Source organism: Cynocephalus volans, chromosome 6 (genome assembly GCF_027409185.1).
Source record: "Cynocephalus volans isolate mCynVol1 chromosome 6, mCynVol1.pri, whole genome shotgun sequence".
NCBI classification, from domain to species: Eukaryota; Metazoa; Chordata; class Mammalia; order Dermoptera; family Cynocephalidae; genus Cynocephalus; species Cynocephalus volans.
In genome coordinates, this window is record NC_084465.1 from 34,319,655 (window position 1) to 34,342,545 (window position 22,891).

The 22,891-nt window shown below is 34.7% G+C and overlaps 1 protein-coding gene across 2 annotated transcripts in view; it reads left to right on the top strand.

The window, feature by feature from the left end:
- The window catches only part of FAM3C (FAM3 metabolism regulating signaling molecule C), a 44,778-nt gene extending 24,914 nt beyond the window's left edge, over nt 1-19,864 (top strand). For both annotated transcript variants that reach the window (XM_063099273.1, XM_063099272.1), the window contains exons 6-10: nt 5,261-5,319; nt 6,605-6,655; nt 8,796-8,880; nt 16,962-17,088; nt 17,668-19,864. In XM_063099273.1, the coding sequence (XP_062955343.1) occupies nt 5,261-5,319; nt 6,605-6,655; nt 8,796-8,880; nt 16,962-17,088; nt 17,668-17,757 (412 nt within the window). In that variant the 3' untranslated portion in view covers nt 17,758-19,864. The remainder of the gene's footprint in view (nt 1-5,260; nt 5,320-6,604; nt 6,656-8,795; nt 8,881-16,961; nt 17,089-17,667) is intronic.
- Nucleotides 19,865-22,891: the final 3,027 nt, after the last annotated feature.

A 22,891-nucleotide genomic window follows, 5' to 3' on the forward strand; every position in this document is an offset into this window, starting at 1 on the left:
TAAAAATTGCTTTATTTTATGAACCAGTATCTTTCATTTTAAATATCTGAGTTCTGCTTGTTGAAGTGTGAAATGATTCAGTGATAACTTCTGGTCTATTGCAGCTCTAACTGCTTGCCACTGAACTGAATGATTTCCTATGTCAAGATGCTTTAGAAAGCATGGTTTTTCAGCGTCCTACCTCAGTGTCAACTGTCATTTGCAACTTGAAGTTCCTACCTCAGGAGTTGCAAAACCTACTTTTAGTTGGTTGCTTTTAATCTGCTATTTCCTGGAAAACTAGATATAAGCTTATTTAAACTTCATGTAAAATAGTAAATATGTCATTAGTTATGTAGAATAAAGAGTAAGATAGTTTTACAGATAGAGAGGAGACTAAACTGGGCAGTTTCTCTGATCTGTTTGTGTGTCTCTTCTTTTCATAGACGGTCTTAAATTTTTATCCTAGCACCTTTTTGGTTAGTTACCAATGGGAAGGTTATTTAGCCTCAGCTAGATGATCTTTGAGGTCTCTACTCATTTCCTTTCTTTTTCCTCTTGTTAATGATGATCCATTGTTAATCCCTTGTCTCCTGATTTTTCATTATAATAGTTGTGTTTTACTGATATGTAATAAAGCACTTGGGTTTTAGAAGCTTGTAGGTTTTTTAAAAAAACATTCCCCTTCCCCCTTTTCTCCTTGTTTGGCTAAAGAGAACCCAAGTTTGACTGTAAATAATAGGAAGAAAGTTTAGTTTTTAGAATACCTAGTCCACAGATTGTCATTGGACCCCTACTCTGCCCCCTTGAAGTGTGTAAGTTTTAATACAAAGAAAAAAAAATGCTCAACATCACTCAGCATTCAGGAAATGCAAATCAAAACCACACTGAGATACCATCTCACCCCAGTTAGGATGGCTAATATCCAAATGACTGTGAATGATAAATGCTGGTGAGGTTGCAGAGAAAAAGGAACTCTCATACATTGTTGGTGGGACTGCAAAATGATGCAGCCTCTATGGAAAATGGTATGGAGATTCCTCAAACAATCGCAGATAGATCTGCCATATGTCCCAGCTATCCCACTGCTGGGAATATACCCAGAGGAATGGAAATCATCAAGTCGAAGGTATACCTGTTCCCCAATGTTCATCGCAGCACTCTTTACAATAGCTAAGAGTTGGAACCAGCCCAAATGTCCATCATCAGATGAGTGGATAAGGAAACTGTGGTATATCTACACAGTGGAATACTACTCTGCTATAAAAAAGAATGAAATACTCCCATTTGCAACAACATGGATGGACCTAGAGAGAATTATATTAAATGAAAGGAGTCAGGCACAGAAAGAAATATCACATGTTCTCACTTATTTGTGGGAGCTAAAAATAAATAAATACACAAATAAAGGGGGGAGGAGGGAAGAAGACACAACAATTACAATTCCTTGAAGTTGATACGACAAGTGAACAGATATGAAGTTGTTGGGAGGGACGGGGGAGTGGGAGGAAGGAGGGAGGTTTCGGTAATTGGCCACAATAATCAGCCACATTGTATATTGATAAATTAAAATTAAATTTAAAAAAAAAAGAGATCAAACTCTTTTTACTAGCAAGTTTTCTATTCACAGATTATACAGATCAAAAAGAAAAAAGAGTGTGCAGACAGTGGATCCTAGTAAACTAGGTACTAGGCTTGGGGCCAGAGAAGTTGGTTTTAGCATGGTGGGCATGTCATGTGGAATTTGCATTTCAGTTTCTTTAACCATAAAATTGAGGCAGGCCACCCATCTTTATTTCAGGAATCATTTTACCATTCCCATGAGAGGTTAAATAATTGAGGGGATTTTATAGCTAGGCCTCAGGTCATGGAACTAATTACACAAAAGGGCTGGGTAATTGGCCGGGTATCCCAGTGGAGACGCTGCAGGGGCCAATTCATAGTCCAGTGCTTTTTCCAGTATGTTTTTTTTTATATTGAAAGTTTAAAAACAATAGTTTTTAAGTTTAAAGAAAGTCTGAGTTTTCTAAGCATGATTTATTCACCTATTCAACAAGTACTTAATTAAGCATAGAGCCTCCTGTCATGGAACTTACAGTCTAATAGGGGTGACTCTTAAAAAGTAAATGCAAGTAAGCAATTACAAATTGTGACAACAGCTGTGCAGGGCAGCAGGGTGTAACGAATAGTGGTATGCATGAGTGAATGAGAAGATGTCTAACTTAAGATCGAGGGTTAGGGAACAGTTTCTAAGACAGAGATGTGTAGCCTGAGAACCGAAGGATAAGAAGGAAGACAGCCAGGTAAGGAGTGGGGAAAGAACATTCTAGACAGAAGGAAGAGCATGGTCTAAGGCCCTCAAATGAGGAAGATCTGGAGAAAAGTGAATAAGGGCTAGGCCCTGTAGGAAATTGTAGGCCATGCAGGTAAAATGGTTGAGGTTTTTTCCCAAGTGCATTGAGAAGTTGTTGAAAGTTTTCAAACTCTGGCACATCATAATTTCATTTATATAGGGGAAAAAATTATCTGGCTGCTGTGTAAAATGATTAGAGAAGTGGAATAGAGAGAACAATTGGAAGGCCTTTGCCAGTTGCTGCCACAGCTTCCTGTTGGTAGCAGACTTTTTGGCTGATACACACATTAAAAATATTTAAGTAGATAATAAAAATACATAAGTAAAATGGTTAAAACTTTTTTGCACCTGCTCTGAGTACATTCAATTCACTTTGGAAACTACTGTTCTAAATCAGTGCATCTTAATGGAGGTGACTTTGCTCCCCAGGGGATATTTGTCGTTTTGGGTTGTCACAACTGTGTTATTTACGGAAGCCAGAGATGCTGTTAAACATCCTTGAGTGCATAGGTCAGCCCCTCCACAAGAATTATCAGGCCTATAATATCATCATAGGCCAAGTTTGAGAACTCCGATACAGGTAAAAGATAATAATTAAGATTAGGATGGTGGTCATGGTTTCAAGGATAAGTAGATGAAGTTAAGACATATTGTGGAGATTAAGATGTGTTTTAAATGTTTTATTTGTTAGAAATAGAAAATCCTAGGTATAAACTTCAGATTTCATGAGAACAGGAATTGCTGCTTTTTTTTCTTTGGCAGTAGAGAACCCACAAAAATTACTCATGTATGTTCAAGTTATAGCTTTCATCTAAGGTACATACTCATTCGATTTCAGTTTGTGGGAAGTTAATATTAGGAATAATACTTCACCTTTTATTAGAATCTTAATGTTTGCTACAATAATATGTAGGAGACTATTTTGAGGGATATGGGGTTTTTTTGTTGTTTTTTTTTTAACAAGGGGCCAGATAGTATTCTTAGCTGTCAGGGCCAGGGGTAAAATCAAAGATATTATGTAAGCACTTACATAATCACTTAAAATGTAACCATTTAAAAATGTAAAAAGCATCCTAAGCTTATGTATAGTAAATTAAAACAAACCAAAACAGGAAACCCAGCTGGTTGGATTTGGCTCACGATCTCTAGTTTGCTAAACCTGCTTTAAACTAATCATTTTAAGTAGTAATATCTGGAACATATAGTTAGTATCTGAAACAAAACTATATTTGAAGAGGTAGAATGTATCTACAGATTATATCATTTCCTTTAGATTTTGCTGGGTGGGGTGGGGTTGGGGACCTTTGTATTCATGAAAGATAAAATAAAATATTTCCACTTATGTTAGTGAGAGGGACTAACCTTTATACATTTCAAATTTTCAGTGGGTTTTTGCTTGTTACAGGTTTTCCCTGTTTGAATTCCAGTTTTTAAAAGTTGATAAGCTGCTGCCCTCTTGTGGGAGGCCTATGTCATTGTGCTTCTTTGTTACGTTTATTTCTTTGCTTTATTTAAAAAAAAAATTTAAGATTATTAAGTACAGCCGCATACTCCAAGGTGATCTCTACTTGGAAAAGTCACTGTGGCACTTAATTATTAATCTAAAAAGTTAATCATAACTATTGCTTAATATATTTCTATTTTACTTATCTGATATGTTTACTTATCCAGCGTATTTCTTAAAGGAGCAGAGCAAATGCATTTTGGAACTTTCCTCCCTCCTCTTTGGTGCAGCTGAGCAAATGGTCATGTAATAAAACATAGACCTTTTTTATGTGTGTTCAAGACTAGTGCTTTTGCTTAAACAGCTTTGAGACATAATTCACATACCATATGCTTCATTCATTTTAAATATATAGTCACTGGTTTTTAGTATATTCAAAGATATGTGCAGCCTCTGCCATAGTCAATTTTAGAACATTTTCATAACTTGAAGAGAAACTGTACCCTTGCCGTCCTACGCTATTCTCGTCCTGCTTTGTTCCCCCACCCCAAGCCCCCAGTAACCACTAGTTTACTTTCTGTCTCTATAGATTTGCCTACTTTGGACAAATCTGTAAATAGATTTATCAGTATATGTATGAATACATGTGTGTATGCTTGTTCAGATATATGCATACTGCCCTTCTCCCCTAAGCTTAAACCAGTTCTTAAACATTTAATCGCACACCACTGGGAGGATTACTATTTCCTTGAATTTTGAAAATTGAAAATAGCTACAGTTTTGGTTTAGTAATTCTAATTGAGCAGACTAAAGTGATAACAAGCAAATGTGTTGCTGGTGCCTTCCATTTCTTTATGTGTTGGTCTGTAAGCTGCCAGTGGATGCTGATTATCTCTGGTAGACCATGTAAGTGACTGTGGTTAAATACAGTAATTATATGACTACAGTATTCTTTCTTCTGAGTATAGAGGAACTTCATGTTGATAATCATTAAGATAATGTTCACAATTAGATGAAACATTCATGAAAGAGTGCTTCCCCACCCTTCTTGCTTTCAGATTATGAAAGATTTGGGTAGCCTCTCACTTCTGTTTCATGTCACTTTGATATCACAAAAAGTGGAAAAGAGATTATCTGTTGTTTGATCCCTTGAGAATGGTGCAGAGTGTGTGTATAATATCTGCATGTTTTAAGGATTTTCTAAATGGTATTTCATAATCCAATTCAGAGCAGCAAGAAATAGACTAGTATTTCAGCCCTAGTACTTTTTAATATATATTTCTACTTGTAAAATATTTTTTAAGGACATTGCTTTAAAATTATTCAATCTTAGTCTGTCTTCTCTGACTCAGTAGAGACCTTTTAATTTCCTTTACAGTACGGATATATAATATCCCTAACTTTTTTTGCATGTCTTTATTTCTGTGATATATATTTACATGCAATATCTAATTATAAATTTGTCTTGATTTTTTCCTCTTCAGTTTAATGAGTGGTGTTAAGAATAATGTTGGAAGAGGGATCAATGTTGCCTTGGTAAATGGTAAGAATAATTATTTTAACTTATGGATGTATCAGTGGATATTCTGTATCCAAAAATAAAATGCACTCCACTATCAAAGGATCAGGTTAGAAAGTGCCACTCTTGACACTAAAGCTTGACTCCCACACCCCCTAAATGAACAGCAGTAGATGGAGACTTGGTGTCTAAGTATTTATAGCATGCTTTCTTAAACAACAAGGTAGTACACTGTGTGGAGAGCTTCCCATGAGATTGTCAAGAAACAATCTAATGCTGATGAAATTTTGCTGGAAATTTTGGAATCCTAACATAATAGGAAGATAGGCTGACAGAAATGAGGATGTGTAAAATAACAAAGGCTGGTGGACTGTTATTGGGTGGGGTAGGAGGAGGAACAACAAGTAAGAATTTATTGTGTAACTTTTCAGTGTTGTCCACATTCTTCTGATTGGTTCATTGGTGTAAATAATGTCATTGAATCCTGAACATCTTGAATGTTCTTGCAAAATCAAATCTGAAAATCTGAACCCTTAAAGTGAGACCTAACTGTAGACATCCTTTCTCTTCTTCAATAAGTATCCTGTAAAGCAACATGGGGTGGTTAGAAACCAACAGTCACCTTACCTAGTTCATAGTATGGGAAAATATTTTTTACTTTTTTCACAGCAAGAGGTAAATTTTTATGTTTCTACTTTCTTCATTTTCTTAAGTAAGAGGTTCAATATCTATTTGTCTATGTAATTGATAGCAAAAAAATACATTTTAAAGGGGAAATAAATGTAAATTTCATAAAAAGATGGCTTTAATGTAGAAAGTATCATCTGGTTCGAGGACATATTTCTTTTTTTATAAGGTTTATGTGTGTGTGTGTATTTTTTTTTCCCCCATGGGAAGATTTGTATTTTTTTTTTTAACCATTACACAATGTAAACATCTTTTGTGGCCCGGGAGGAAGGGGGGGTTAGGGAGAAACTGGTAAAAGTTTATATATTTTCGAGTAATTCTTAGATAAGAGAGATGGTAACACATAAGGATGAAATATGTCTAACTTTGAGTTGGAATAGTCTGCAGTCAGTAATGAACTTCTGTTTGTTACTCTTTGGCTTAAAAGATTAGTGAGAAAGTCCTAACCAAAAATTACTCCTTAAAAATACATTTCAAATGTATACGATTCAACTTTTAAGTTCTCAAAATAATTCCTTCTCAGTTAATGAATTGATATCAATCATTGGATAAGATCATTTGTCTTATAAAGTGTATGGGGTATTTTGGTTGCATAATTTGATATGAATTCAATCTCTTTTAGGAAAAACAGGAGAATTATTAGACACTAAATATTTTGACATGTGGGGAGGAGGTAAGTGTGAATAACATATAACTTTGTGTTCTGTTGCTGGTTCTGGCTTTATCACCTCAGTATAATATAGGCTATTAATGAGAGAATAATGGTACTGTTTGTTAGTTTATTGTGTTTCTCTCACTTTCTTTTCACTAAGTGTCCAGCTATATTTAAGTGATTAGTCAAATTGCATATACTTTGTTTTTTGTTAGAAAAATTGTGATGTTTAATTGAGTACAATAACATCAAAACTGAGATTTAAAAAAAAAAAAAAATCTGTGCTCTGTTTTCTGCAGGACACCTAATTCAAAGCTTTGGGCTCCTTTAGGTTTCTGTCTGAAATTTAAAAAAAGAACATGTATGTAATTTGAAGACCAGCATAACCAATTTAAGCATTGGTTAAATTGACTGAATAGATTTCTTTATGTAGATTTTTCAGTCTCAAACATAAATCATAACTAGAAGCATTAGACATACAAGATAAACTATCAGATTTTAGAAAACCAGTAATCCTGTTATTCATCCCTTCTGACTTATGGCTAATTATTAAAGTAGAAGAATATTTGAGAGAAGGAATAGAATTTTCCAGTTCACTGGACTTAGCGCAGTCCTCAGATTTTCCCCTTCCATATTTGGAAGTCCTGCAAGGAGCGGGAGGAAGGGGCCAGGAACTGGTGCCCTGGAGAAGAACGCTGCCCAGAAGAAAGGCGTTGCTTCCTCAGGTTTGAAGGAAGGCCAGTACTAGTTTATATTTTGATTCTTCAAGAGTTAGTTTGGGAAATTTATTTGTTCGAGGTTCTCCCCTGCACTTCTTCATCCCATTTATATATATTCCCCAGAAGTGAACAGCTATTAGACTTCCTGAAATTTATGTTGAGTTTTCAGACAATTCAGCTTTTCTAACATTTCTTCAGCTTTTAGTAAGATGCCATGAATTATTTCTTAAATGAGATTAGGAGAACATTTCATAGCAATCAAAAAGCTGTATAGACTTAAATTATTATCATCCATTTAGATTATAAAGGCATAATTGGTTCTACCAAATTATATTACAAAGAAACACTCTTATAAAGCTATTGTTGAAATCAATTATATGACCAAAAGCTCTGGTATTGCCCACTCCCCTCATCACAGGTAGATTGCTTACTGCCGAACACATTCTCCCAGTAAAGAAACAGTTGCAGTTTATTGCCATCTTTGCATTTAAGTGGAAGTAGCTGCTTTGTTACATTTCTTCTGAATTGAAAATGCTGTTATTATAAAATAGAGTCTATTGAGAAAATCTTTCGAATATTCGCTGTGGAAAGAAACTGAGTAAGTTTGAAGTAACCTGGTTTTTTGAAGTAGTGTTAGACTTCGGGCCTATAGGAAAACCTGATATTGTGTAAAGAGTTCAAGGTGTAAAAAATGATTTGCAGTACCTAACCTGTCTATCTGGCATCACCATTTTGTAGTCACTAATGTAGTTTATTTTGAAGTTCTTGTGGATTTTGATTCATTAGATGAAGTGAGTAGTGACTATAATATTTGCCGTAATTAGTTTGGCTTTTAGTGATAACAGAACCTATGTTCCTTGCCCCAGTTTACAGCAAGAAGATATACCTAGATCCATTAAGTCTGTGTGTGTGTGTATGTGAGTGTTTTTATAGATTTTTTAAAAAATTATATATCTCTTTAAGTATTGCTTGATTGCTGTGCATCCTCTTTCTAGTAAAGTACCCATACAAGCAGTTTTACTCAGGGAGTCTAAGAACCTCGCTCCTGCCCCCGAAAGCTTACCCATGGACCCCAGAGTCAAGTTTTCCTTCATCCCAATTATTTGTATACAAGACATCCCCAAGTTTCTTACTTTACAGGTCATGCTTTCATATGACTTTGCTGTGGTTTTTTCACTTAGCCCCAGGAATATCAGTATAAAAGACACAGGAGAAATCAGGATTGGGAAATTGTAAATTGTGAATTGATGGTGGGATCATATTAAGGGGCAAAATTGATGATTTTTAAACTCTTTGTAAGATTTGTCTCCCTTTTGGGTTACTCTACATTAGAAATTATTGATTTACAGATACTTTGTATTTTATAATGTTAGTTTTAGAGATTATCATTATCATCAGTCATTTAAAAAAAAAAAAACCTTCAACCCTTTCTTTTTCTTCAGATGTGGCACCATTTATTGAGTTTCTGAAGGCCATACAAGATGGGACAATAGTCTTAATGGGAACATATGATGATGGCGCAACCAAGTATGTGGAGTTAAAACTTTATACAACTTCTTGGAGCTGTAATTTAAACTAAAAAAACAATACATTTTCACTGGAAAAATATTTGTAAAATAGAGCAAAGTGATCCAACTATCAGATAAATACTACTAGCTTTTTTTTGGGGGGGGGGTTTGTTTTCTTCTTGTCTTTCTAAGTAAATGTTTATCATGCATATATAGTTATGACATTAGAATCACATTGTACATAAACTGTTTTATACTTTCTTTATATTCTGTTTTTAACAGCCTTAAATTGTTTTCCCTGGCATTAATATTCTTCGGTAGCATTTTTCATGGTTCACCAACAGTTCCTCTTAAGGGCTCACCTTTATTTAAAAGCTCGTCTGATGCTGCCAAATTTTTTCATCTTATAAATAACATTGTGATAAACCTTCTTTTATATGATATCTTTTGCAACTTTGAGTATGTCTTTAAGGTGAATTTCTAGAAGTGGGAATTAACTGTCAAAGATACAGGTGTGATATATTTTTCATAAAGTTTAATAGATGGTAGTTTTGTAACTTTTTTCCATAAAATTGTATATGTTGTAAAAAATTTGGACGATATAGAAAAACACAAAGAAGAAAAATTATAGCTCATCTCACTACCCAGGGATAACTATCGGTGATATTTTAGTTTCCATTCCAGACAACTTAATGGACATATTTTCTTTATTTTAAATATTTGGAATGATAGTATGTATAGCATGCCTTTTCACTTAAGTGGTGACTATTTTCCCATATCGTTAAATGTTCCTCATAATAGAATTGTTCATGTCTGCCTAGTCTAGTTTTTAAATGTGTCATGATTTATAATCTGTTTAATAGGATTCCTACTGTTGGAATCATAAGCTATTTTCAGTTTTTCATACTTAGCAAAATGAACTGTCTAAAAATTTTTTAAACAATCCATGTGTATGGTTCCTTAAGATAAAATTTTTTGAAGTGGGATTGTTGAATTAAGGATGTACACTTTAAAAAAACAGATTTTAAACAATTTGTACTAATTTTATGTTTTTCTCAGAAGTTTCATGGCACTGATTGTTAATTTTTTAACAGTTCCAATTCTAAGAGTTTCAAAAGGATCTTGTTTCAACATTTCTTTCTTTGATTACTGGTGAAATTGGATTTTTTCCACAAGATTTTTGGCCTTTACTTTGTAAATTGTGTTTTGACCATTTAAGTTGACCCATATTGATTTGTAAGAGCCCTTTATATATTAAGGACATTAACCATTTCTCATGTTAAAAATGTATTTTTTTGGTACCTCATTTGCTTTGAATTTTGTTAATTTATGGTGCTTTTTGACTTTTAGAAGTTTAACCTAATTCTTACATAGTCATGTTTGTGGATTTCTTTTTTTTTTTTTTTTAAGTTTCTTGTACTTTTATGCTTGAGAAGTATTTTTGCATCTATAAATTAGGTATTTAGTAGATTGTTTCTTCCAGTGATTTCACTGTTTTCATGTGTTTTTAAAAATCCATTTCTAATTTCTCAAATGACTTATAATGCCTGTGTAACACTAGGTTCTTATGTAGATTTGGCTCTCCTTCTGGAATTTCTGTTCTGTGCTATTTTGTTGACCTATTTAGTTCTGTTCCAGAAAGACATTATTTCAGTTATTTTATAACTAATAAAAATAAGTGTACTTCATACTTCTCTAGTGGGGCTAAACTCACTTTGATCACTTTAATATTCTTTCTAAACAATAAAATATTTTCTATAATATTTTTTCCAGATAACTTTTCTCAAGAATAAAAAACATCCCTTACAAATTTCATTGTAAAGTCCTTAAAACTACAGGATCCACACAGGAGTATGGCATATCTTTCTCCTTACTGATTTTTATAGCTATCTTATTGCAGATTTACAGGAAAGAAATAGTGCCATTTTATGAATGGCTCTAAGGTGAAGTAGTTTCATTGACATTGTACATTTTATCTGGTTCGACTAGGGGTGTATTAACTCCATTCACTGAAGATTAACATAAAACTGGCATATTCAACCATTTCCATGTAAGCTAAATAGAATGAAACAATGTAATTAGGTTTTCCTTATCGAAAAACAGATGACTTGCTATTTGCTTTTGCTGAGAAAATAGGATATTAAATGTATAATTTGGAATTTAACATTTTAAAAGAAGTCCCACTTTTCTGATTATTATTGTACCTGGTGGAAATTAAAACTGTGCCCCTTAACCTACTAATGTGACAATAGTAAATTGTAGCCATACCTAAGAACTAAGGCAGGGATGATGTTTGCTCTTTAGCTGCTGTTTTTTGGTGCCCATTAAATGGACCAAAAGGTGCCTAAGAAGAGGATTCAACCTATAAGGCAAAAGTAGAAATCTAAACTTTGATGTCTTTACACTGGGTCACTTGGTTAATATATAATTCAACTTCTGTGCATTTAAATGAATTGGGTTGTATGCATTTTTGTTTGGAGCACATGAATTTGTGTTAAATATTGACCTCTTCCAAACACTGGTAAAATAAATTGTAAGCATCGTGTCTTTTATACTGAGATAGACAATCCTTATGAGGGGCCATCTACATCTATTAAATATAAAAATACATAAACATGTTATCTTGGCAGGTGTCTAATATTTTTTGTTTATTTAGCAAATAATACTTTGAATGAGCAAACTAAATTTTGCTATCCCTCCTTTTAAGTGAATACTCTATGGCGTGTTAAGTTCATGCCTAAGTGATGGATTGAAATGTGAGTATCTTGGAGTAAGAAGGGATCCTAAAGGACACCTGCAAGAGCATCCAAGTCCTTTCTGAGCCTGGGCAAGATTCCCTTGAACTTCTCTATTAATACCTCCACTGAACTCCTCGCCTGTTAAGGGCACCGATACTCTCGTCATTTCTCTATTTGAAACAAAACAAACAATATTCATAAGGAAATGTTTTGTTCTCACTGTAAATTCTACCTGATAGTCTTTAACTTGGGTAAATGGAATAACAAAACAATAAATATATTCCCCAAATCATTTGATATACTTCAAGTGTTCAAAGCTAATTGGCATTTCTCTCTTAGTTTTCTATTTTCCATGGCTCTTTTAACTTTTTATCTTGTTAAGTTTTGAGCTCTTTTTATCCTCCTGGCTGTATTTCTTAGGCATTCTCTAGTTGATTATTGTCTCTTAAAACGAGTGCTCCAAATCAAACATAGTGTTCCAGATGTGGTCTGGCCAGACCAGGATACAATGCAATTGCTAGCTTACCATGTTTTAGGGATTACATTTCTTTGAATATTCATGCAGACAAGTATTAGTTATTGGTCAAGTTAAATTCTCAGATCTTTTCATTTGATCTCAGATTTTTTTTTTTTTTTTTTACCTCTGCCAAGTCAGGTCTTCATTTAGAACTTACTTTTATTTCATCTGAATGAAGGACTTTATATTCATTTATCCTTGTTAAACTTAATTTTGCTGACTTGGGCCCACTTGGTCTTGATACTGACATTTGTCCTATGAGATTTCCATGATCCAAGTTTTGTACTTTCTCCAAAGTTATTCTTATATCTAAATATAAGTCATTGATAAAAATGTTTACCAAAGGCAGAATGCCATCCTGCTAGAGGCCTCCTCTAATGGATTCAGGTATTAATCAACTACAGAAACTACTTTTCAGACAGCTGCCAATGTACTCCCATAGACTTACCATCCAGCTGTTGTTTCATTATTTTATTCTTGGAAGCTATTTCTGAGACTATCAGATGCTCACTTGAAATTCATGAGCTATGCTAATTACAGTACCCAGGGATTTACTGCCTGAAAACCTCTTCAAAAGCTGAAATAGCCGAGATCATGTTAACTTGGCTTTACTTATTCCTGTTTCCTTCCCACTATATCCCTTTTCTTACCTTCTTTTTAATGCTCACAGGATCTTCTCATTGTCATCCATTCTAGAATTTTGCGAGGAACTGGAATTAGTTTTATTGGACCATTGTTTCTAACATTTTCCTTGCCTTTTTTAAAAATTGGAATCCTTAACTTTTAATGTCTTAGCATCTCCATTTTCCATGATGCTTCTAAAATAACTGACACTACCTGAAGATTACATTAACAAGTTTTTTTTTGTTTGTTTTTAATCTAAGTGAATGATGTGTGTGGGCTTGGAGGCTTAAATTTACTTTAAAGCGCTTATATGGATGTTCTTTTTATGTTGATCAGAGAATGTTGCCTCCCTGGAAAAGACAGTTGTACGTTGATTTGATGATATTTTATCATACTTCTGTGAAACAGTGGGTCCCTTCATTATTCATATTTAGTAGCAAAAGTTCTTTCTGTGGGCTTCATTATTTTCTGAATGTCATCTCATTCTGAGCACTCCAGGTCTTCCTGTAGTCGTATTAAAAATTTTATCGTTAGTAATGTGGTTTGTCTTGTATCTTTGCATGCTTGCTTTTTTAAGTCGGAGCCCATCATAGAGTACTCCTATAGTAGCACTAATTTAGAAACTATCCTTCCTTTTTTCTGGGTTTGTTAGTAATTGCATAGTAAAAATTGTTGGGTTTTTTTTTTTTTTTTTGTAAAGAATTGTATTCCCTCATAGGAGTTTCTAATTTGAACTATTCTCTCTTTAAAGTCTAGGCTAGATGGCCACTTATGCCTAGTATTTCTTATTTTTCAAACTCATTAAATAGTATGGTGATTTTCTTGCAAAGTTCTACTTCCCAACTGATCCTTCCCTATTAATCAGAATTGAGCCCAGAATTTCAGCTTTCCTTGTTGCTGTCTGTGCTTGAGAAATGGGGCATTGGCTTGGTTTTATGGTGTGATTGTAGGGCTGTCAGATGTGCCTACTTTCCCAGAAAATATCCAGGCAGAACCCAGAGATTCCCATCTCCAGTCCCCACTTCCTCTGTTTCTACTCTACATGGCCTCTGTACAGCATTAGAATGTCTTCTCGGAAATCTTCATTGCTATCTCTATCTCCTGATTTATCACAGGATAATTTTCTATTCATTTTAAAGAAAATTATTCACTAAAATAATTTATTCAACATAAATTTTTAGCAACTCAGCTAGTTAAGATCATTACAAATTTTTGATGCTTCTATATAGAATGAAAAGCTTTTATCTCCAAACTTTATGCTCTATGTAAATATATTAGTTACTATGGCTTTTAAAGAAATGGGGCATTTTGACACCTACTGTTTAATGTATTGCTCAAAATATTGGCTGTGTTGCATGGTTTTAAACTTTTTGCAATATTAAATTGTCTTTTACTTAAATAAAAGTTATCCAAAAGGAATAATAAAATAGTCCCCCAAACTCTACATAGGTAGATCAGAAAATGTTAGAAGTCATTGAGAAAGTCATCTTGTTGAGAAACTATTGTTAGATATACATAGGGATGTGTGTCAGGGATCCCCCCAAACACACCCAGTTTTGATAATTCTCTAGGAAGACTAATGGCTATGATATGTTATAGCAAAAGGATACAAAGCAAAATCAGCAAAAGGAAAAAGTTCATGAGCAAAGTCTGTAGGGAACCACGCCCAAGTTTCCAAGAGTCCTCTCAAATGGACTCAAACAGGGCTTGCTTAATTCTTCCAGCAACATGTAAAATGTTGTCCACTAGGGAAGCGTATTAAAGACTCCACTATGTAGGATTTCTATTGGAGGTTGGTCACCCTCTGCCTAAGCCATCCCCAAATTCCAGACTCCCAGACAGAAAGCAGGTGTTCAGCATAAACTGCATTATTTATGCACACAGGTACAGTGATCCATTCTTACCAATCTGGAAATGGTGGGAACTCTCCCCAAATCCGAGTGTCCAGGTGCCAGCCAATGGCCAGTTTTGCTAGCAAGCCTTTCTAAAGATAGTTATGTTAATTCTTTTCTGCACAGGGCTTCAGGGTGTTCTCATGATGTTTCAAATTAAGGAAAGAGAAGAATGGAGTCAAAATATAGAGCTAAATCTTCAAGTCATTTCTAGATCTCTGAGTAAATTGACTTGGTTTTTGTTCTTACAGATCATAATGATAACTTCTGAAATTCAAAAGTACAGAAGTAAAAATGACTGACCACTCTTCAATATATTTCTTAGTTCATGATTACTTTTTGCAGGGGGCCAGACCTGCATTTGTATAAACACCTACTTTATAGGCAGTTTTCATATATAAAACAATCCCTTGTCATTTGTGACCTTAACATTCATGATTTCAGCTATCTTTGAGCAAACTTAAAGGCCTGTAAGGTTCCAATGTGTAATTTTTCTAGATGTAAATGTGAATGGAGCCCCAAGGCCTCCCTGCAGGAGGCTGTCACTTCCCCACCCATGAGCCCACTGCCTGTTCTCTGCATTTCAATTCCATTTGTTCTTGTTATAGCAGAAAACTTCATCTTCTCATATTAGTGATGATGGTACAAGAGAAGAGTTCTAAGAAAGTAACCAGAAGATAGAACATTTGGGTAAACTGTACGAGTGGAATTTGACAGTCTTCTATTCTAGTTCCATGATACCCTAGCACTATTTGGATATAAGAAAACAGGGTCCATGCAATATTTTCAGGGAGTTTCCCTCCAGTGCAAAAGTGGCTTATCAAGTGAGCAAAGAAACAATTGAAAAGTGATGGCTAATTCCTGTGAGGACGGGCTTTGGGGAGAAAGCCAGGGCATGTGCACATGATTCCATGTAAATATCTCAAAATGTTCACAGAGGCTGAGCCCTCACTGCTTCTTTGCATAGAGACATTTCACTTGTTTTTGGTTTGCTTGAGTATAATGCATCACTTCATATAGAGTTGAGTCTGAGAGACTAAATATTCAACAGGCTATAGCTTATTTTCTCACTGATTCTAGTGAACTTCCTCCGGGTGGGCAGCAGTCCTCGGGCTGTGGTCAAAACAGCTCCACTGCCCCATGGATGTGGTTTGCATAAATCCTGAAAGTTCAATGATATATATAGTTCTTTTCTGTTTTATAAAGTTTGTTTTTTTAAATGTAAGTTATCCCATTTATCTTTAAGTTACTTAAATGAGAACTGTTCTACCCTGTGCTTCTTTCATTAAGATATTAAAGGAGCTAACTGATATTGGCATGGGATGTTTAAATAGAACACTGGAGTGACTAGATACCTTCTTCATGGACCTTTCTGCTGTTTGCAAATATAAAACTTGCCTTGCCTCGCCTCGCCTCGGCTCAGGTTTTAGCAGAACAAACCCCTCTAATTGACCCGTAAGAGCCTAATTTCAGAGGATACTCGTACATATGGCTTAATGCCAAATACCTTAGTTTCCTCAGGTTGCCCTTAGTTATCTTTTTGTTCTTTTTTGGTTTGTTTTAAGCTCTACAGCTAGCATTTATCTCTTGAGTTTCTTCCCCTTTTGAGATGAGGGGAGAGAGAGAATCATCAGCATTAGGGTAGCAAACTACACAAAAGTTTTTAGTGGTGTCTTTCATTTAGCACTTTCCTTAGTGGTTACCTTTGTCACTGCCCTTCCTCCTGCTAGTAGATACTCGGCTGCTATGAGGTTAATATTTTCATTTCTATTAAATAACCACTTACTTGGCAGTTATCACTGAAGTACAATTTATATTCCTATTCTCAAAATTGGTTTTTTTAAAAATAAAGTGTTAGAAACTTCCAGATTTCTATCAGCATTTACCTTTATTCTGATCCAGTGCAATTTACAAAGGGTTTAGTGAAGATTCAAACTGATTATTAATTTCACAAAGATATTGGTTGCTTAAGACCTTGGATTAGCTTGGGTAGGCATCTACTAACAGCCATATCCCTTATTTATTTGGTGGATGCAATTAAAATAATTAAAGAAGGTGAATTACTGTTGTGAAATAAAAACATCTAAAAGATACTTCCTAGTAGAATAAATGTAAAATTAATTGTTGGATCTCATGTCTTTCATCACTAAAGAATTCAAGTAGTGGATGTGTTATACTGTGAAAAAATTTCTAATTGTTGTTTATATCCTCTAATTTAAGCCATGTTCTCATTTTATCTTGTGTTATATGCGTGGTAAATATCTAGATGAATATATTTGATAACTTACAGCATTCTATGTTTATTGTATTCTTTCTCTCCCTTTTTAAGACTCAATGACGAGGCAAGGCGGCTCATTGCTGAATTGGGGAGTACCTCTATCACTAATCTTGGTTTTAGAGACAACTGGGTCTTCTGTGGTGGGAAGGGTATTAAGACAAAAAGCCCTTTTGAACAGGTTAGTATCTTAGACTCTTATAATTAATGGACAAAAACAAATTGTGTGAAACCTTATTGTACATATTCCCATCCTAGTTATCTGAAAATTAGATAAACAAATATAAAATATGTTCATATGTTTTTCATAAGTCCTTGGTAATCAATTATTTGAGATAACTTTGGCCCTTTTTAAATTTTAAATCTTTAAACTTAAAAATTCCGCATGGGAATTTTTTTCCCTACATGACAGTGCATTGGAATGTGATTACTTTTATTTTAAGCCTTTGGAAACATTATTTGGATGTTAGAATCAGTTAAGTTTGGAAATACTTTAGAATCTAATAGAATGTAAACTTTACTTTTTGACTAACAAACGTCCTTTTAGAAATATCTGCAGTGTTTTGTTCTTTCAGTTGTTATTTGAAGGTCTGCCATGTGCCAGGCCCTGGGGGCTGCTCACTTAATATCTTGAGCGATACTTTATATGAACTCATCTCTGACATGAGTGTTACTGAAATGAGAGCCAGTAAAGTATATTACTGCAAGTCAGCAGTTCACAAAGGTTTTTCAAACTGTATACTATATTGTGTTCCACTAGCACATAAAGAACAATAAGGATACAAACAAATATGAAGGATGGCCTGAAGTTGTCGAAATGGAAGGATGCATCCCTCAGAAGCAAGACTAAAGGAAATGTGGAGAAGATTGAAGGAGGAGTACTGTCACTATTAACGGGAAACCTACAAAGGAGAAACTACGTGTAAATATTTTAAGTGTGCAGCCATCTCGGTGTTTGCATGAGCATTATCCTTTTGATGTCAGGATTATTTATTGCTAACGTATATATAGATAGCTTTGTAAATAGTCATCAGAATGAGCAAATCAGTGAACTGTTTCTAAGCAAATTTTCCCAAAAGTACAATGTTTAGACTGCTGTGGTAATAACATATTTTAATTCTAAAAGTGTACACAATGGGTAACTGAACAGATTGTGAAAAATATATTGATATATATATACTGGTTGCTGTGAAAATCTATCCTGAAATAATATGGATCTTAGGGAAGAGACTTTGTTTTCATATATGTATGGTTATATATGTCCATGTGATGATAATATCTTTTAAATTAAAAAGAGATTTGGCTAGTTGTGTGCATATTGTTACTTTACAGTCCCACTCTCCTGATGTGCTCCTTTTCTTATCTTTTGCTTCCCTTCCCAAGAAACTGAGAAATAAAATGTTTGGTATGAAAGTATATATTATCAGATATGTGAAAAGCACAACAAAATGTTTTTTTTAATGTACACAGTAAAAAGTAAATATATAAACATAGCATTCAGAACCATAGTGTGCTGGATTTTGTAAGAACAGTGTGAATAACTTCATTTTGCATAAGCTAATTATAGTGAGGCTGGAGGTGGCAACTTCATAGAATTGGGGAACCAGGCCTAGTCCCCTCCCCAACCTAAGTAGGTCATTCAGAACAGCTAAGTCAGTATATTTGGAGCAATGTTGCCATATATTTTCCTTATTTAGTTGTTATCAGCACTTACCAAGTGGCTGAAAAAGGCATGCTTTAATATCACAGTAATTTTTATTTGTAAACCAAGAAATTCTGTATTAACTTCATGTAACTTCATAATAGCAGTTATTGCCTGAAATCATAGTGGCATATTTAGAAAAGTCCTAATTACTGAGTGGGCTGATAACATTTTGCTTGATCCCAAATGACTTTGTATACAATTCTATATAAAAATATAGGAAATCTAACTTTTTTGTTCACTAAAGGACTCAGTTTTTTAAAAAGTACTTTTAGGGCATTAAATACCTATTGTGTATAAAGTATCTTAAATGGGAACATAAATCTAATGATCAAACTGCCATTCACAATATCAGGCAGCACTTAAATTTTGAACCTAAATTTTATTTCACTTATATATATATATTTTTTGGCGGCTGGCTAGTAAGGGGAACCAAACCCTTAATCTTGGTGTCACAAGGCTGTGCTCTAACCAACTGAGCTAATGGGCCAGCCCCTGAACATAAATTTTAGATGGCTTGTACAAAAAACCTAAAAGCAGTATTTGTTATTTTGCTCTGAACCAAGTTGGAAACTATTGAGATATTTCTTAAATAATGGTGAGTTTTGGGGTACTGTTTCTTCCCTCAAATGGAATGTAATTTATGAATAAATGCACCTTATGTGTTTAAACAATTTTTGTAAACTTGAGGGATTTTGGGTGCTTATATGCTAATCACATTTAGCATGTATATTTTGACATTTAAAATACTTCCCTTGATTCTGTAAATTAAAAGAATATTTTACAGTTCCAGGAATTGTGAAATAAACATTGCAATTTTTTTTTAATAATGAAAATAAATACTCTCAGTTTTGCATTGTGAATTTTTTTTTTTGTATTATCTGGCAAAGCAATACACCTACAGAACTTCACATCAAGGTTTTTGAAGCATTTATTGTACTGTTTAACATGTAAACAATTAAATCATCGCTGTGATTAAACACGGTAATATCCTCTGGATATGTCTTAACATGTATAGAATTTAAGTATCTAGAAGGCAGGACATCCCTTTGATTATAAAGACTATAAAGGGATGGATTTTACCCGTGTATAAAATGTCAAAAGAGGGGATAAAGATTGGTATGTAACTGCTTTGGTGCAATTTGCTTGTGTCTCAAGTGTATCTTGTATAGATTGTGCCAACTTAACTTTGGATGCAATAATTTTACTACATTTCAGATCTCTTTTTAAATACAGCATTATAAGTGAAACAATACTCATCTAATGTTAAGAATTTTCTTTATTAAATTCAGAAATTTAACTTTCACATTTTAGTATTTTCAGTGGTGTTTAAGGTCTTATACATGCATATTTTGTATTTGTAAGCACAGATTCTTTTCCAAAAGAAGTGTACTATAATATGAATGTTAAAATTGAGGAAAGTAGGATAATAAGTGATATTTGGAAAATTAAAGAAAAATTGAGCCAGAGTCTTTATATTCTTGACTTTAATTTGTTAAAGTGAAATTTATCATTGTTCTTTCTATATTTTATTTGTTTTTAAATAAATCAGCTAATACTTTATAATTTTATGATAGACTGAAGTTCAATCCATTTAGCCTGCATTGCACTTTATATTTTAAAAGTTTACACAATTACAAATAATTTGACCAGAAAGACAGTTTCATTCAGTTTGGTTGACACACACCCTTTTAAATGAAAGAGAAATGTGCTGTGTTCAGTTAGCAGAACAGCTAAAAGTGGAAATGCATTTAGAATACTTTTTCAAATGAATATGAAAGGAAAAATTACTTGTGTTGATCAGGGAGGTTTGCCACTTAACCTCTTCAATTATTTCAGCCTCTTGGATAACAATAATACATGTAAAATTTAGAGTTGTAGAATAAAGCAACAGATTTCACCTTTTCTAAAGCATTCCTCAGAAGGACTCTTCTGTCTTCCCAGGATGATTTTTTACCGTATACTTGATTTTTGATTGTCACATACTGATAGCTAGTTAATTTCCATTCCCCCTCAAAGCTATCTTACTCCTTTCCTTATGGCTTGCTCTTTATTGTAAACCCCTTTCTGAGGTTTCAGTCAAGTCAAGGGCTAGATGGAGTGAAAAGCAGTAAGATCATGGGAGAGGATGCAGCTATTCACCTGAGGTTCTCCTTGCAAGCTTCTGACTTTTATATACTACCTACCCTTTCACTCATTACACATTGACACCAGACTCCCCTTCATATGCGGTATTCAAGCTTTTGTGTATCCCCAGGCAGCTACCATTTCAAATAATCATGTGATAGTTCCACTTGCTGGCCTGGCTTTTAGGGGAAATCGTGACTTCAGGCAAAGAGGTGGGGAGCCTCTGCTGTCTGTTTCCTGTGGCAGCAGGCAGTTGAGGAGCCTCATGGAAGAGCACAGACCTGGATCCCTGCTCCTGGTAACCTAACCATCTGCCCCAATTCCTGCGGCAGGGCGGGGTGGGACTCAGCCGGCACCCCCTTATACACTGGCATTTGCTTCTTGCTTAGAGGGCCTTTGGAGAACAATTTTTTTTGCTTTCTGGTATCAAAGCTTTCCTTATAATGGGAAGTCTATTTGGAATTTATACATTTGACTTCCAAACACATTTTCAGGGTTGTGTTCTGCATTCAAATGCAGTCCTGCTAGTCTGTGGTACTGTTGCTACTGCTTGGATGTGGCATGATGGGATGAACAAACTCAGTTCAGGGCCAGTGAATTCCCTGCCAAGTCTTAGCCTTTGGTATTACCAGTGGAATAGAATGGCCTATTTGGAAATCTACCTGTTGAACAGAAGATTCTGTAGGTATATCCCTCAAAGTAGAGGAGAGTAATGCTTACCTCTGGAAATCTTGGGTTTTAGCTGAGAGCCTAGAGTAAGCCTAAGAAGTACTCTTATCCTAAAACTTCATGTGAATTCTGCATTTTATTTTATCATTTATAGATGTTTATATTAACATGAAAATCTTCTAAATTATCTTTAATTTCAGCTCCAAAAACTGTTTAGCTGTGTATTGGGTCCCTGATGAGATAAGTACTGTGTGTTTTTATTTGACAAGAACAGAAATGAACTCCAACGAGAATGATTTGTGACTCCAAGCTCAGCAGAGCAGAAATTTAAAAGCAAATGATGCTGGGGACTAAGTTAGAAATTTGTTTAGTTCATGAAGGCAGTAGTCCCTGAGAGTGGTGGAAAGTGGGAGTCATTTGGTGTGAATTCCTTAGGTGTGAGGAATGAACACTCAGCCTTAAGTCCTGCCTGCCCCTTACCTGGGGAGTACAGCCTACCCTAAGTGGCTTTCTGTTCTTGAGGACTTAAAGTTTGAGATAAGTGAATGAGCTTGTCCTCAGACACCTATAGAAATCAGAAACTTTTGGCCAAGGTTGAAAGCCGATTCTTGTGAAACTGTTAATACCTTACAAGGGAGTGTTAAAATGCTGTTATGGAAATACCCTGGAATAGTTTCCCTGTGATTCGAAAGCACCAGGTGTGTTGGATGTGGCCACAGTTGCAGGAGTTGTGGCAATTGAAATTTTGAGATTGTCATTCCTGTATTTAGTCAACAAATTTGAAGGTTTAGTTTCTCAAGGAATAGTAAATTGGGCATTTTGGGAAATAAAAAAAATCTTCAAGCTGGTGAAGGAAAGAGTTTCTCACTCTGAGTAGTGAAATTTAACTTCTAGCTTGTAAAATTATTTTTCCTGTACCCAATAAATAGGGGAACTGTTAGGATTTATCCCATTCACTTCTTCATTTTTCCCATTTTGTTGTTTTACCATGTGGTATTGCCTTGCATAGAGCCTTGTGAGTAGTAAAAATTAGTTGTTTGCCAGGGAGTTTGAGATGAAGCAATGACAGCGGACAGGACTAATGAAAAGTAAGGATTATGTATTAGGAATAGATAGGTAATGATTGATTTACATTTTGTGTGTTGATACTTCTTTTTGGTTTATAAAAAGTAAGGTGTATTTAAATGTGCAGTTAAAGTTGGTGATATTCCTTCTTTACTAAAGAGTAATTAGGGGCACCAAAAGGGCTGCCCTTCCTTTTTCCTGGCTAAACTGGCCTGGGTAGATATGGGCCATGATCATGGGTGTTGGCTTATTACTCAGATGTAGACTGGAAGGCTTCTTGGCCTCTGCGGAGGGCTTAAGGTGGCCATCTGACAGACGGGGGTGGGCAGCTCCATGTCCACCACCTTTCTGCCTTTGCAATTCTCACACACAAATCAGATGCTTTCATTTATTCTGCAAATTAAAAAGTCACATATGAAAC